Raw genomic sequence first — 15,271 nt, 5'->3', positions numbered from 1 at the left:
ATGCTTTTCAGCTGGTCCCTGATTCCAAATTTGCAGCTACCCTATAAAGAAAAAGCTTCAATGTGGCACAGCCATGAGAATGCTATTTGCTGTGTCCACGTCTGTGTTTACAACAATAATGGGTCATCCTCCAACTGTAGCAGAAAGAAAATAGTAGCAAGACAGGGAGCAGACCATCTGGCACCAGATCAGAATATCTGAACTATATCTGCAACGGGGTCATGCATGCTGGATATTCCTGGCAGTAACATCACAATCAATAGGCTTAACTCAATTTACAGGATGTCATTTGTCCTTGTGATACAATGTAAATGGTATCAAAATATGGCAAGAAGTTAGGATGCTGAAATACACTCTTGCATCTGAAGGTGCCTTCAGGTGTCTAGCAGTAAGAGGAGCAAAACAATCGAAACAACAAAGACTGAGTTATTTGTAGCCATCACAGTGATTAAAAATAAGAAAATGTTGCTCCATTCGTTGGTGTGTACTGCTTTGTAAGACCTGAAGATTTAGAATTTGCACCTAAGGAGGCACTTTTGTCTCTCTTCCTCTTCCAGATAAGCAGTATTCAATTATGGATTGGGGTGACTGAACTGGATGTTTAGGAAAGGACATTTTGGGATAGTCTATTTCAGTAAACCAAAGTCACACTCAGGTGAATTTTCATAGATTCACCAATCTGAACACTAAAACTCAACCACCACAATTATTTAGCTTATCAACCTGTGCAACACAGGTCACAATATTCTTCTCAATAATTCCTGCATCAAAGCCTTATCTTGTGGTCAAGCCAAAGCATATTTTTAGAGCACTATCCAGAAACCAGTATGACCTCCTTTAAAGCAAGGCATCTGTAACACAGTGAGAACAATTTTGCTCATCATCAGCTATGCTTGAAAATGATGTGCTTTAATTATAAGTCATGCAACAAGAAACTCTTGTGCAACTGAGTCCAAAATTTATGTGACACCTTCTTCCTCTGCACAAAAGCCAGTGCTGTATCTAACACCACTGACTCTTCTGTCAACACAAGTAGAGGAGGAAAGTAGAGGAGGAAAGTAGAGGAGGAAAGAAGAGGAGGCCTTCAAGAGCTGAAGGAGGAAGAATTGCATGAGAAATACACCACAGCACTGATTTAAGTTCTTATGCCACACCATCCAGGCACTTACCATCTGCACAAAGGGCAGAGACAAGTAAAACAGAGGTTACAAAAGCAAAGCTTAAGCAGGAACTGATGTGCATAGACATCTCATTAGTCCTTTGTTTTCTGCTTTCACTCCAGGTAAGTCTGTACCCCATAGTATATGGAGGCATTTGGGCTTTTTGGAACAGCTCTGTAAAGTGTAGACGCTCATAGTGTTATGATTCAGGCAAGGGACTCCCCGGGCCACAGAACATTACTTCACTGGCACCAGCCTCTTAGCCTGGGATTTTCTGAATAAGATCTGTGCTATGCCAGTCCATCAGCATCAAAGATAGTTACAGTGGTCAGTGTGAACAAGAAAGCTTGACTCTCAACTGCTGCATTCTCTGCATAGACTATGAAAGCAAGTCCCTTTATTTGATTAAGATAAATCCCTGTGTAGGTACATGCTGCTTTACTGAACTTCCTGCAAATGTGATAGCCTTAGCAATGCAGGAGCAGTGGGGCATTCAAGCATGTTCAGGTCCCTGGCAAGAAACATGGTGTGACCATCTCAAAGGTACCACTCGTTTCCATGCCTGGACTCAAAGTGAGATGAGACAGAAGCTCAGCATGACAGGTTGTAATATCCACTGATGGCAAAGGCTCGCTAACAAAACTCAGGAAGAGCAGAATGCTCAGCCAGAGCCCTTGCTGCCAGTGAAAAAGCAGAAAAGTAATTGGAACAGGAACGCTCCTCAAAAAAGCAGAAAGAATGAAACTCCAAGTATTGTGACCAGAGGAAACTCATCCAGCAGTAGGATTTCCACAGGTAGCAGGGCTGCCCCACATGTCCTGTGGCAAATCTGACCTCATGACTAGCTGGCATTCTCAGAGATTGCTGCAAACCATAGTTATCAGAGATGTGAAGAAGAAGGAGGAACCTAGAAAATCTGGCTACCTCAGGTTTAAATTTTTTTAGCCTTAGACAAGGACATATGTCGATGGTGAGATTAGGGTAGAATGTAGCTCTGCAGTAGGATCGAGGGATCCTTACTCAGGCTGGGATTGGAGTTGCAGTCAAGTGGGAGAGAATATTACTAGGCATGTCACTGTTTGGAGATGCTTCAGAGGGTGGCCTCAAGTTTAGAGGCTCAAGGGGGCACTGGAACCCAGGAGCAAGGGGACACAATTTGAAGGGTACTGTATAAATGAATGAGAGCTTGTGTAAGCACAGACTTACAAGATGTTCACAACCAAAGCAAAAGAATAGTCTTGAGATCAGCAATGCAAGAACAACCAAGACGCAGCTCTGTGGACTGCTGTCACTAGATCAAATCACTCAGCTTTTCTGCCAGGAAACACAGCCCTTACCATAACTCTCTTGAGTTTCTGCTTTATGTGGTAGCAGGGATTTGAACACACAACTGAAATGCTGCAGTTTATCAGCATCTATCCCCTGGTAGGCCTTTGTCATTAAGCAGAGGAGGAACAGGCTCCAGCTTTAACATCATTAATGAAGCTCCAGAGGTCTGCTGGGGGAAGCAGGCTTGCCTCTGTGCAGACACATTTCCCTCTGCACACAGCCTGTTCTGGGTTGCGGCAAAAAAAAAGAGCATCAAATGGGAGGATCATTCCTGTCTGGCATGAGGGAGCAATACCATTTGTACAGCAGCTCTCCTCCTCTTGTCCCCATTCTGTCTCTCAGATAGCAGAATAAATGCTGAGCCCTCAAAGTCCCATCACACAGCAGCTCTGGCATGTGCTTACATCTTGGTTCGTCATTTCCCAGTAAGGCCTCTCGCCATAGGACATCACCTCCCACATTACAATGCCGTAGCTCCAGACGTCACTGGCAGATGTGAATTTGCGGAAGGCAATTGCTTCAGGCGCTGTCCATCGAATGGGGATCTTCCCTCCCTAAATGTAAAAGAAATTGAGAAAAACTCAAAAAAATAGATTGCAGAGGAGGGCAGAGAGCATGTGAAAGAAGTCGAAACAGCTCTTCTCAGAGCACCAAGGGATGTTATTTTCTCTCTGGAAAGAGACATAGAATTTTAAAGTAAATCTATTTGACAGCATGGGGCCCCTTTCCACATTATCTCAGCCCATAAGCATTTGTAGACTGCCAACTAATTGGCTGTCCTGAAGGTTTGTTGTTTGAATGCTGGGACATGTATAGGATCAACATCTCTATTATGTTGCACGCATTGGTAAGGGAATACAGTTCCTCCATTTCTGAGAGTGAGCAGGGGAGGAACAGACAGTTCTGAAGCTGAAGAAGACTTCGATCTAATGAGGGTTTCATGCAAATTACTGTGGAGGTAATTACCTTTTTTTTTTTTTTTATTATTTTTTTAAAATGCAGTCTTGGTCCTGCAGAGAGATCTGTGTAGCAGGTACAGAAATCTGTATGCACAAAGACCAACCTGCTTGGCCTCTGCTCTGGGACTGAAAATGATGCCACAGCTGTCAAATGTGCTTTGTTGTTTCCTTCTCTCCTTTCTATCAGTTTAGAAATCAAATTTCATATCAGCTCTGAGAAGGGAAAGGAGAGTCTGGATTAAGGGATACTCTTCTCATTGGGTTTAAAGAGTTGTCTCTCTTAATTTATATAAAAAAATATTTTGCTGTGAAGTCCCTTCCTCTCCATGTTGAGCTAAATATTGGAAGGTCTCCCTGAATGCCCCCTAACAGTGTTTGTTATTGGAAAAAGACAGGATTTGGAACACATTTTCAAAGCAACTTTTTAAAAGTCTCTTCTTTCACGATTATAAAGCCGCACCATTTTGACTAAAGTTTTGGTCCGAACCCAGAAGTGCGGCTTATAATCCGGAGCAGCCAATATATGAAAAAAAGTTCTGAAATTTGCCAACCCGGAAGTGTGAGCCGGCAGCAGCCCCAAGCCGAGCCAAGTCCACCCGGCCCCGGCAGGGCAGTGCCGGGCTGGGGGGAGTGAACGCAGTGGGGGCCGGGCAGGCAGCCCCGGGCCGGGGGAAGTGGACGCGACGGGGGCTGGGCAGAGCAAACACAGCGCTGGCGGGACCGCCAGCACTGGGCCAGTGCCAGCCCACCCGCACGCTGGCAGTTCAGGCAGGGACGAGTGAGCCCAGCAGTAACAGCTGGCCCCGAGCGGCCCCGCCGGGCAGCAGCACCGAGCTGCCTCGCTCAGCCCCGTCAGCAGCCCCGAGTGGGCTGAGTCCGCATGGCCCCGAGCTGAGCCAGTAAACCCCGGGATCCTGTGATTCTGTTACTAATTGGCAACTTTGTGAAAGTTGTACGGGGATCCTCGCTGCGAACGAAAGTGCGGCTAATAATCCGGTGTGGCTTATATATGGACAAAGAACGAAATGTTGGCCGACACCTGGACATGCGGCTTATAATCAGATGCGGCTTGTAATCGTGAAGTTACTGTACTTATTCACAAGCTCAGCAGCGCATGCCTTAAGTGAAGGGCCAGATTCTCAGCAGTGCCAATTAGCACATGGCAGCACATAGGAGCTGCAGCAGGGCTGGCTGGCCAAGCCTTCTTGCAGGGAAGTGCCAGTCCAGCTGTGCACTGAGTCCCATCACGGGGTCATGACTGACAAAAGCTGAAAGGTCCTTTCAAGATGTCCACAGGAATGGGGAGCATGGCTCAAGACAGCTCCCACCACCCACAAAACAATATCCTTGGAAAAACACATAAGACATGTCCAAGGTGTGCCAATCACTGCCATTAATACTGGAGGCTCTCTCCAAGTCTGTGCTGTTGAAGGTGGGTCCTGTCCACCCCCTCTCTCCAGTGCCAGTGCCATGTGGGCAGAGCAGGGACAGAGCACTGAGGTTCGAAAAGTTCTTTCTTGTGTTGGGAGAAATTACTCTCAACTGGGTAATGCTGAGGGCATTATTTGCAGTGGGCATTCATTATACACTTACTAATGTTTTAAAAGGGTCAAATTGTTCAGAAGACTATGGCTTACATCACAGGATGGGTGCCTGGCAAAGCAATTGCTCTTTCTTCCCTTTGGTATTCACCAAAGAGGACAGAGTAGAGCTTAGAAGCATGGCAACTTTGTAAAGTTAGCTATTTGACTCTTGTACCCAACTTAAAACTTCAGAGCTATTAGTTAAGCTCTGTTATTTGGCCATCCTCACTATAAATTAAAGGCATTTGAAAAATTAATCTGGTGATGATTAACTGTTATCACCTGATCTAACCCTCTTGCACAGTTTAGAGGATTTGGGATTGTAGAATCCTTTTGCTAGAGAGCCTAAACACCAAAGTGTGGCAAGAAATATGTTTCTCTTGAGCTCAATCAGTTTGGTATCCCCATAACTCACCCTGGTCGTGTATGCTGCTTCAGGGTCATCTTCTAGGACTCTGGAAAGGCCGAAGTCTGACACTTTGCAGACCAAGTTGCTGTTGATCAGGATATTCCTGGCGGCCAGATCTCTGTGCACGTAACCCATGTCAGACAGGTACTTCATTCCTGACACGATGCCTCGTAGCATCCCAACCAGCTGGATGACGGTGAACTGCCCATCGTTCTTCTGCAAAAGGAAGGAGACATTTGATGAGTTGAGAGCCTCTGCACCCTCAGCATTGTGTGTGGCATGAATAAAAATGCAAAGGCAAGTCTCCAATGAAGGAAACCAGGAAAATCAATAATTCATTAGTCTCATGCTCTGACCATGAAGGTTTTCTAAGTTTCACTGTTTAGATTAGGATCTGTAGAGACAAAGCTAAGGAGATGTACAGTAATTTCACGAATACAAGCCGCACCAATTTGACCAAAATTTTGGTGGAAACCCGGACGTGCGGCCAATATTCCGGGGCGGCTAATACATTAACAAAATTCTAAAAGCTGCCAACACGGACGTGAGAGTCCGCGGCAGCCCCAAGCCAAGCTGGAGCCCGGCCGGCCCCGGCTGAGGTGGGAAAGCCGGGCAGAGGCGGGGCCAGCAGTGTTGGGGGCGGGCGGCAGAGCCTGAGCCAGCAGGGCGGGGCAGGGAGGGCGGCAGAGCCCGGGCCAGCAGGGCGGGGAAGCCCGGGAGAACTGGGGCTAGCAGTGCAGGGGAGCCTGACTGCATAGGGGAAGATAGCAGAAGCAGGAAGCCCGGCGGCGGGGAAAAGCCCCCTAGAAGCAGGGTTGGCAGTGCACGGGAGCCACATTGCATAGGATAGGATAGTAGAAGCAGGAAGCCCGGCGGCGCGGGGCTGCCCGGCGGCAGGGAAAAGCCCCCTAGAAGCAGAGCTGGCAGTGCACGGGAGCCACATTGCATAGGATAGGATAGTAGAAGCAGGAAGCCCGGCGGCGCGGGGCTGCCCGGCGGCAGGGAAAAGCCCCCTAGAAGCAGGGCTGGCAGTGCACGGGAGCCACATTGCATAGGATAGGATAGTAGAAGCAGGAAGCCCGGCGGCGCGGGGCTGCCCGGCGGCAGGGAAAAGCCCCCTAGAAGCAGGGCTGGCAGTGCACGGGAGCCACATTGCATAGGATAGGATAGTAGAAGCAGGAAGCCCGGCGGCGCGGGGCTGCCCGGCGGCAGGGAAAAGCCCCCTAGAAGCAGGGCTGGCAGTGCACGGGAGCCACATTGCATAGGATAGGATAGTAGAAGCAGGAAGCCCGGCAGCGCGGGGCTGCCCGGCGGCAGGGAAAAGCCCCCTAGAAGCAGGGCTGGCAGTGCACGGGAGCCACATTGCATAGGATAGGATAGTAGAAGCAGGAAGCCCGGCGGCGCGGGGCTGCCCAGCGGCAGGGAAAAGCCCCCTAGAAGCAGGGCTGGCAGTGCACGGGAGCCCAGGGGAACCAGGGCTAGCAGCGTGCGGGAGCCCGGCGGTGCGGCGGCCAGCAGTGCCGGCCAGGGCGAGCCAACATGGCAGCGGCGGTGCAGACGGGAGCGGGGAGCCAGGGAGTCTGGCAGCGGCGGCGGCAGCAGCACCGCCCGCAGGGCAAGCAAACGCAGCAGTGGCAGTGCAGACGGGAGCAGGGAGCCTGGTGGCGGCGGCGGCAGCAACACCGCCCGGCCGGCCCAGCCAAGCCGTAGTGCCGAGCCGGGCTATCCACCCCTATCGGCAACCATGAGCGGGCCGAGCCTGCCTGGCCCCGCCCCGAGCCAGTAAACCCCGCTATGCCGCGATCCTGTTGCTAAATGGCCAATTTGTGAAAGCTGCGCACGGATTCTCGCTACGAACGAAAGTGCGGCTAATATTCGGGGTGCGGCTTATCTATTGACAAAGACAGCAACATTGTCAAGGCACCAGGGGTGCGGCTTATAATCCGTGCGGCTTGTATTCATGAAACTACTGTAGTTCTTTAAATTTGAGATCAAGGAGTGAGCTGCATCTACTGGTGATTGATAAAGAGACTGTGCCTGGGAGTGAACATGTGTATAAGACCATCAGGCTGGGCTGTTTCTCAGTCAGGCAACTGAATGGCACCAAGCGGGATGGAAATCCTACCTGTAGGGGTTCATGAACACTTGAGGGGGTTGGTGCTTCTCTCCATGTTGCCACATGGCATTTCTAACCACTTCTCCACTCTCCCTTCTCTAGCTCTTACATTTCATGGAGAAGCTCTGACAAGTCTGGGGTTTGCTACGCTGCAGTATGGATCTGTTCTTGAACTACACCACATTTTGCAGGCTAAGTTAATACTTCCACTGCCTTCTAAAATAAATGTAATATCCTCCAATTTATTCTTACCTGTTTCTATCATTGCATTACCTGGTCCTTCATGACACTGTGTAAATGCAGATCAAAGGGACAACTGAGCTCCTCCTGCCTCCAGACAGCACCAACACTCAGAAATAATTTTCATTGACGTTAACCATTTACAAAGAACCCAAACCTTAACCAAGTCTCCAGGTCCTCCTGGAAAAAGGATCTAAGTAATACCTTTAAAAATGTATCCAGAGAACCATTCTCCATGTATTCAGTCACTATCATTACTGGTTTGCCTGGAAAAGAAAAAGTGCATGAGTTTGTTAGGAATTTATCTAAAAACATGAGTAATAAAAAAGTCTTTTAATAGTGTCTCTGCATCTCGATATACAGCCATGCAACAGCAAATATAAACCAAGACACTGCTGTCCCAGCAGGATGACAAAAGTTGTTCCCAGAATGTATAGAGAAGTAGGGAAATTGAGGAGGAGGGGATGAAAAAGTAATACCATATTATGGATGGGGTACCAACCCCTAGGCTGTTTAGACGATGATTGAGAAGGACATTGGAAGCTGAATCCAGGCAGCCTTGTTCTTGTCTCCACCAACAAGCTGAAAGCTTGCAGAGCAAGCACACAACAAAGTCTTTGGACCCTTCCCTCAAGCTTCAAAACCCTGAAGTAAAAACAGGAGCCCAACAAGAACAACAAGGATGATCTGAAGCTTGGGCTTAGTAGCCACTGAAACCGAGACCAAGCAAGGACTGGTCTGCATTCCTTGTAATTCAGGTAATTCCATGTGACTACCCTTGTAAACACATCTGGAAGTAAGAAAAGGAATATTACACTGCAGAACAAAAGCTCGTGAAGTGTGGAATGAGCGCAGGCTAAATCAAAGTAAAAGTTCTTAACAAAAGACCTAGTCTCCTATTGTTGGCAGGAATAATAATGTTTTTCCAAATCTGTTTGATTAATTTTCAGTCTCAGGTCATTTAAATGGTAATTATATATAGTTATTGCTCAGTTTTTATCTACTTTCTCACTATCTTGCCACAATAGTGTAGCAATAATTGATGTGCTGTGGTCCAGCCCTTGTCAATTCAGTGAAATCTCATACGAACATGTAAATTATTTTTTATTTAAATCAATTTCCATTAGTTAGCATGAAGCACAGACAAAAGAGGAGCTGTCAGTTATTTGTAAAGTTCATTATAAATGTCTTTTATAGAAATGATCAATGAGAGCTGCCATGTGTCATAACATGCACATGAAGGTAAATACTAAAAATCAGCATGACCTACCGTTAGATAGATTAGATAGATCTCAATTTCCCCATTTTTGATTACCTTAACTATTTTGCCTAATTTACTGCTTAATTATGTATATAAGAAAGGTAATTGTGAAGTTGTCAATCAAAATACTCTGCTGTGCAAACACTACCTTTGCAGCATGAAAAACATGTGCTGCTTCAATTCTTTTAAATTACTCTCACAGCTGTTGCCCAAGCTTGAAACTTGCCCAAAATATTACTTTTGATATGAAAAATGCACCCAGGGACCATGAAAAATAATGCTGAATCCCAAATGAAACAATGGGTCCTATCTTTAAGATGACAGCCATCTGTCTATGCACAACACAGGTTGAACACAGGAGGGAGAAGACATCTCAGGGGCCCTTGCCATTGGATGGTAAACATTCCAGTGGTTTTTCAGGGAAGAAAACTGCATCGATATCTCAAATGTTAAAATTTTTGTTTGTTTTTAAAAGCTAAACACCCAACTGCAGCATGGGGCCTCTTATCTCTGACACTTCAAGGCAGTGCTGCAGTGAGAATGATGTCTTGTTATGCCACTGCCCTGGGGGACCTCCTGCAGACTCTTGCTTTTGGATGCCATTGAGAAAAAAAAAGTAAGATTTCTGGCACGTATGTTTCATTATCTGACTGCTGCAGGTTGGCAGCAAGCATGGAAAAAATGAATTCCATATCCAAAAGCATGGAAATAAGGACACAAATAGGAATTTTCAACAAAGTAAATTAAAAGTAAACATTAGCCTCTCCAAAGTGTTGGGCTGATTCTCTGTGTCACCAGGGCTTCCTCCTGCTGGTATTACATACATATATAAAATGTATGTGGATGACACTCATGTCAGTGGTGTGCACCTTAATGCAATGTGCACACTACCAGCGCAAACAAATGAGATACAAATGAAAATTATCACTACCTTTGTAAACTTGAGAGTTTGTCTGCAAGGGGGCAATGATTAGTCTGAATTAACCAACATGTGCATTTGAAATATATTAGTTAAATACAAGAATATTCTCATTCAGAATTAAAAATGGCCTAATTCAATTTAACTTAATTTACTTCCAAATAATGATGCAGTAAAGACATTTTACCCTAAAGATCTGATTCTACAAAACGCCAATGACTGAGATACTGAAGAGTAAAAGAAGTTAAATACTTTGAGAGAGCAGAATACTTTGTGATTCATAAAGGTTGCTTTGGTCCATGTAAAAGAAAAGGAGAAACTTATGAAGATGCACAGATGTCTGCTGGAAAAAAAATTGAGTGCAATAAGCAAACATTTACTGAGCTAATGAGAAGCTCTGGGTGTGTACATCCCCATGACTCTAAACTCCAGTTGCTCCAAGTTCAATTTAGAAGCAGAGCTCCCTGTGTGTCCACAGCTGTTGGAGAAAACACCCACTTTATATAAAACGTGGCTTGCTAGAGAGGCACATTTTCACTAAAAGTGGGATTTCCAACCATCCCCTGAGGCCCCAGCAGCCAAAAAGACTCAGGCCCATGCCAGCAGCAGCTTTCATGGATGTACAATCGTCACTCGCTCCCTGCTCAATATTCCACATCCCTGCAGGGCTAGAAATTGGAGCTCTTACACAGTGTCCCCAAGAGATTTTGGTATTTATCAAAATTTTGGGAGAAATTCATTCAGGTTATTTTTTTCTTAAAAGTTTTAGGAAATGCAATTTCAAGGAAAAATGCGAGAAAAGGCTGTTGATTACAAAATAGCATTGATTTTGTGGAGGTTAGAAGGACAAACAGCTGGAGCCTCTGTACCTTCTCTATTGCAGCTCTGAAAAAGAACTAACGTTGGAGACACTTCCTCTGAGGAATGACAAATGGTACTGAGAGCAGCACATGGCCCTGAATGCCACCATCTGAACAGTAGCAGCTAAGCAAACGCTGACATTGCCAAACATGAAGGCAGGAGGGGAGACAGCCTTTCACACCTGTGGGGCTGGTGCTTCTTCACTTAAAATACATCTTAAAATAAAGAAGTAGTCATTTTCAACAAAATAATCCTTGATGCAAATAATGTAGATCCTCCAAGGCTCTAAAATGGATGAGCAACAACAACTCAACACATTCCCCATGGCCTCAGCACAGCATCACCAGTCTTGTGTTGGGCACATGTGGATGTGCCCCTTTCCCTGCCCTTATCTTTAGTGCATACTATAATTTGGAGAACTGGGCTGAAAAAGTTACAGAGGGCAGTTTTGCTAACTGAGCAGTCAGACCTCAGTAACTCTCATGCTGGGATGCCTTCAATCCTTCCCATACACCAGCACCACGGTCAACTATTATCAGGGGCATCTCTAGCAGATCCCAGAGGGAGCTTACTTTAACTGTGGTTTTATACATTCCTGTCATCTTCACCTACAGTCCTGTTCTTTTCCTTGCTTCTGGAAAGCAAAACTTTTTTTTTCAGAAATTATTAAAAGTGCATTCAGAACAGCCATCACCTAAGTCTTTCGCCCTTGACCAGCTCTCTAATCAGACAGAATTCAGAGAGTTGTACCTACTTTTTGTGATTACACCTTCCAGGTGGATGATGTTGGGGTGGTCAAACTGCCCCATGATGCTTGCTTCTCCCAAGAAATCTCTTCTCTGTTTCTCTGTGTAGCCCACCTTCAGGGTTTTGATAGCCACTGGAAACTCACGCTTTCCCTGAAGTTTCAGCCGTCCACTGCAGACTTCCCCAAATTCACCTTCAGAAGAAAATGCGGAAGAATGGGATTGAACCACATCAAGGGAACACATGATATGCCCCTGTCTACAGGATGCAGCACAGCCTTGGCTGATGAAAAGCCTGCATCCATGAATATGAACTGCTGAACATCACAGTGCTGACTACCTCAAACAGCCACTGTACCACAAGCCAAGTAATTCATAAACACAAAAAAACTTTGAGTAAAAATGTAATTTCCTTATATTTAAAGAGCTATGCTTTGTATTCCACTGGGTTTTTTCATAATTTTAATCATTTTTGTCTACTATATGAAAGAGTCCTATCATATCCTATACCACTGTTCTGTGTGGATAGCTGTAAAACTCAAACCACTTGCTTGTTAACCTTCATTTGGTAAGTTACATAGATGGAAAGCTGTCACCGTTTCATAGTAACATATATTTTTATAGACTATAAACTCTTTACAATTTTATTACTACCTTTTCCAAAAAGTAACCTAAATGGATTTTTTTCTGGTGAACACTAAATTATGTCCAAACCCACAATTTCAGAGGACAGAAAATACTTCTAAGGTTGCATGCAGTTGAAACAAACAGTTTTATTTGAAACAAAATGGAAGCTTCTTCTTTTAATCAAAGAAGTTTAAAGCTTTGGGCTTTTGCTTATGCTTTTTTAATGTCCAGGGTGACCTCTTATTTTCAATTTTTGCTTCAAGACTGACCTTAATGTTAGGGGATAAAAAGGTTCAAATGGTAAAAAAGAACGTGAATTATAAGTGACTCCTTTCCCTTAGCAACCATTGAAATAGCTCAGCTGACCATTTGTGACTATTTTCTGACATATTCAGTTCAGCTCCTGCACTTCAAAACTGCAGACAATGACAGGTCTGTCCCAAACTTCAGCTGGAACATGCTCACCTTCACTTGCAGGGTACCTAACAGTTCAAATATTTCTCCGCCCATCCCAGATCTCTCATGCTAAGAAAGCCAACTCTTCACATTGTTAAGGGTCATGGAATGCATTTCCATACCAGCTCCGATAACTCTTTCAATGGTTATGCATGAAGCTTCAATTTCCTTAGCAAACTCATGGACAGCTTGATTAGGGTCCTCGTAGGTATGGGGGTCAACATAGGTCCTCACTCCAGGAAGCTTAACTGCAAATATAAATTAAGCACATTTAATGGCACATGACATCACAGAAAATGGGCATTACACACTCTTGTCCCTTGCACTCTGCTCCACTGGAAATTTATTTCTATGGTGAAAAAAGGCATTTAGTTTATATGTGACATATGTGCAACTTCAGCATATTTAGAAAAGCACAATAGTGCTCAGTAGGAATGATGTGCAGCTAAAAAATCCCTTTTGGTGCTGTGTAAGGGTTGGCGTGGTATCTGGAAAAGAATCCCTTTCTGGAATTAGAGAAGGCACACCAGGAAGAAAAGTACAAATAGCAAAATGTTACAGTAGGAACTTGTAAAGCAAGTTGGATGGATGGTGGTTGATGGAGAGTTGAAATAAATTATGCCCTACCAGTCACACATTAGGTAATCAATCACCCACATTATTTCAGAGTTACTGAGATTTAAAAGAACTGCATATTTGCAGTTGTACAAAGCCTGTGGGTTGTATCAGTATAAATATAATCAATAGCAGGTTTTTTCTCCAGGACTTGAGAGGAATAAGTAATTTCATTATCCATATTGTAAGTTTGTTTTGATAATCATTAAGAAGATGAAGAATTGTTCATCAGTCTAATGAGACAGCTACATTACACTGTGGCTCTTAATTGATTTGCGTCCTGCTGCCTTCATTACATAGCACTAATGGAAATTTGACTTTCACTCACGATGTGTTCGCCTTTTCCACCCCAAAAGGCACCTCAGCGTTACCCATCCCCAGATCTCACAGCTCTTGATGATGACTGATAGCCACCATGAGATTTACTTTCTGGCATCACCGCAGAGGGTTTTTCTATACAAGGGCATTAACACACATTTCTGAAAGCTTCCTAGATGCAGGAAATAGGTGTTCCTCACATCTCTGCAGAGACATCCAAGCTGAAGAGTAGCCATGGGCTTGGTCCTCACAGCTGCCTGGGGTGAAGCAAAGGTTTCAAACAGGTATTTTGGACTGATGCATCCAGACCACAAAAATGTTGAGTATGTTATGTGCTGAGCAGAAAAAATTAATAACATCTTGGTTCACACAGCAGAGGAACAAACCAAAATGGCTCACTAGAAAGATCCAGTGCAAACATACAGGTGTGAATAGCTCAACACATATAAGGACTGTTCAAATCTTCAGTTCTCTGTGGGGCTTGCAGCAGGGGCAGGTGGGGATCGTTTGCACAAAAAAATCCTTTAGTGAATTACCAGTAAAAGCAGATTTTTCTTTTTTTCTTTCAGGAAACTACCTCTCAGTTGAATTTCTCATTACCACAGAAAGCGAAAATTTCATATATGCTTGCTCTTTACTCACTGTGGCCATTATGAAAATGCATCTTTTCTTCTTCTGGATCTTGCTTAGCCTTGCTATAACCACATCGCCTGGAGAAAGAAAAAAAACCAAAAAACAACCACAACAGAAGAGTATTTTTGTCTCTGGTATGTCAGAACTTCATTCTTTGAATCATACAATGCACAAAAAACCAGAGCAGTCATGAACCTAACCTCTCTAATGACACTATTGCTGCTGTCTCAGCTTTAGCTCATCAAACTAGTTACAATTTCCGTGATGGGATTCAAGGATTCAAGGCCCAAGGATTTTGAATTGGACTTGTGTTTCCAAATCCCACAGATGCTTCTGAGCAGCTCCACTTTACTTGACATTTAATGCAGCTATTATTAAGAAGAATAAAAGCAGGAACAGGAAGGACAATGAAAGGGGAATGGAATGAAACATTAAAATTATGTGATAGTCTTGCATTAGCATTAACTGTGTGCTTTGGTGGCATTTCTGAGATCTGCTGCACTTAGACAACCACATGGAAGCCCCAGGGTAACTGCATAGGCAAGAAAAATTGCTGCGCGCACACACACACACACAAACACGCACACACACACACACAACACACACACACATACTTAAAAATACGGGATGAGGTATGTAGGATGCACATATATATGCCTGTGTTTCCAACGACCTCATAACGTAACTGGATAGAAGAAGTGGATCATCCTTATAGCAAACTGCATGAACATGCAGAAAGACACTGCTTGGTCAAATGAAAAACCTGGAACAGACACCTGCAAGCCAGCCAGCATGCTGTGGAATCACTAGCTGGCACACCTCAAAGAAAGCCTCAGGCCACTAAGAAGACACTTAAAGCTGAGAAACCTCTCTTCCATTGCTTCCGTGATTTTTGAGCTAGGGGCATGTGAGCACTCCAGCATCACTCACAGCAAGGAGAAGCATATGATTAGCAGGAACAAAACTGCAATTAGGAGGAGACAGTAACAGGCATCTGCATGAAACATACCCTCAGCATGAAGTCCTATTACAGGGAACT

At 44.7% G+C, this 15,271-nt stretch overlaps 1 protein-coding gene across 10 annotated transcripts in view; it reads right to left on the bottom strand.

The window, feature by feature from the left end:
• LOC116996679 (ephrin type-A receptor 5-like) overlaps positions 1–15,271 on the bottom strand; it is a 95,022-nt gene that overhangs the window by 14,023 nt on the left and 65,728 nt on the right. For all 10 annotated transcript variants that reach the window (XM_033060599.1, XM_033060602.1, XM_033060601.1 and 7 more), the window contains 6 exons: positions 14,242–14,309; positions 12,789–12,914; positions 11,592–11,777; positions 8,001–8,062; positions 5,447–5,656; positions 2,894–3,043 (listed from right to left, as the gene is read on the bottom strand). In XM_033060599.1, coding sequence (XP_032916490.1) covers positions 2,894–3,043; positions 5,447–5,656; positions 8,001–8,062; positions 11,592–11,777; positions 12,789–12,914; positions 14,242–14,309 — 802 coding nt within the window. The remainder of the gene's footprint in view (positions 1–2,893; positions 3,044–5,446; positions 5,657–8,000; positions 8,063–11,591; positions 11,778–12,788; positions 12,915–14,241; positions 14,310–15,271) is intronic.

This window comes from Catharus ustulatus, chromosome 5, assembly GCF_009819885.2.
Source record: "Catharus ustulatus isolate bCatUst1 chromosome 5, bCatUst1.pri.v2, whole genome shotgun sequence".
NCBI classification, from domain to species: Eukaryota; Metazoa; Chordata; class Aves; order Passeriformes; family Turdidae; genus Catharus; species Catharus ustulatus.
This window is presented reverse-complemented; position numbering and strand designations above follow the sequence as displayed.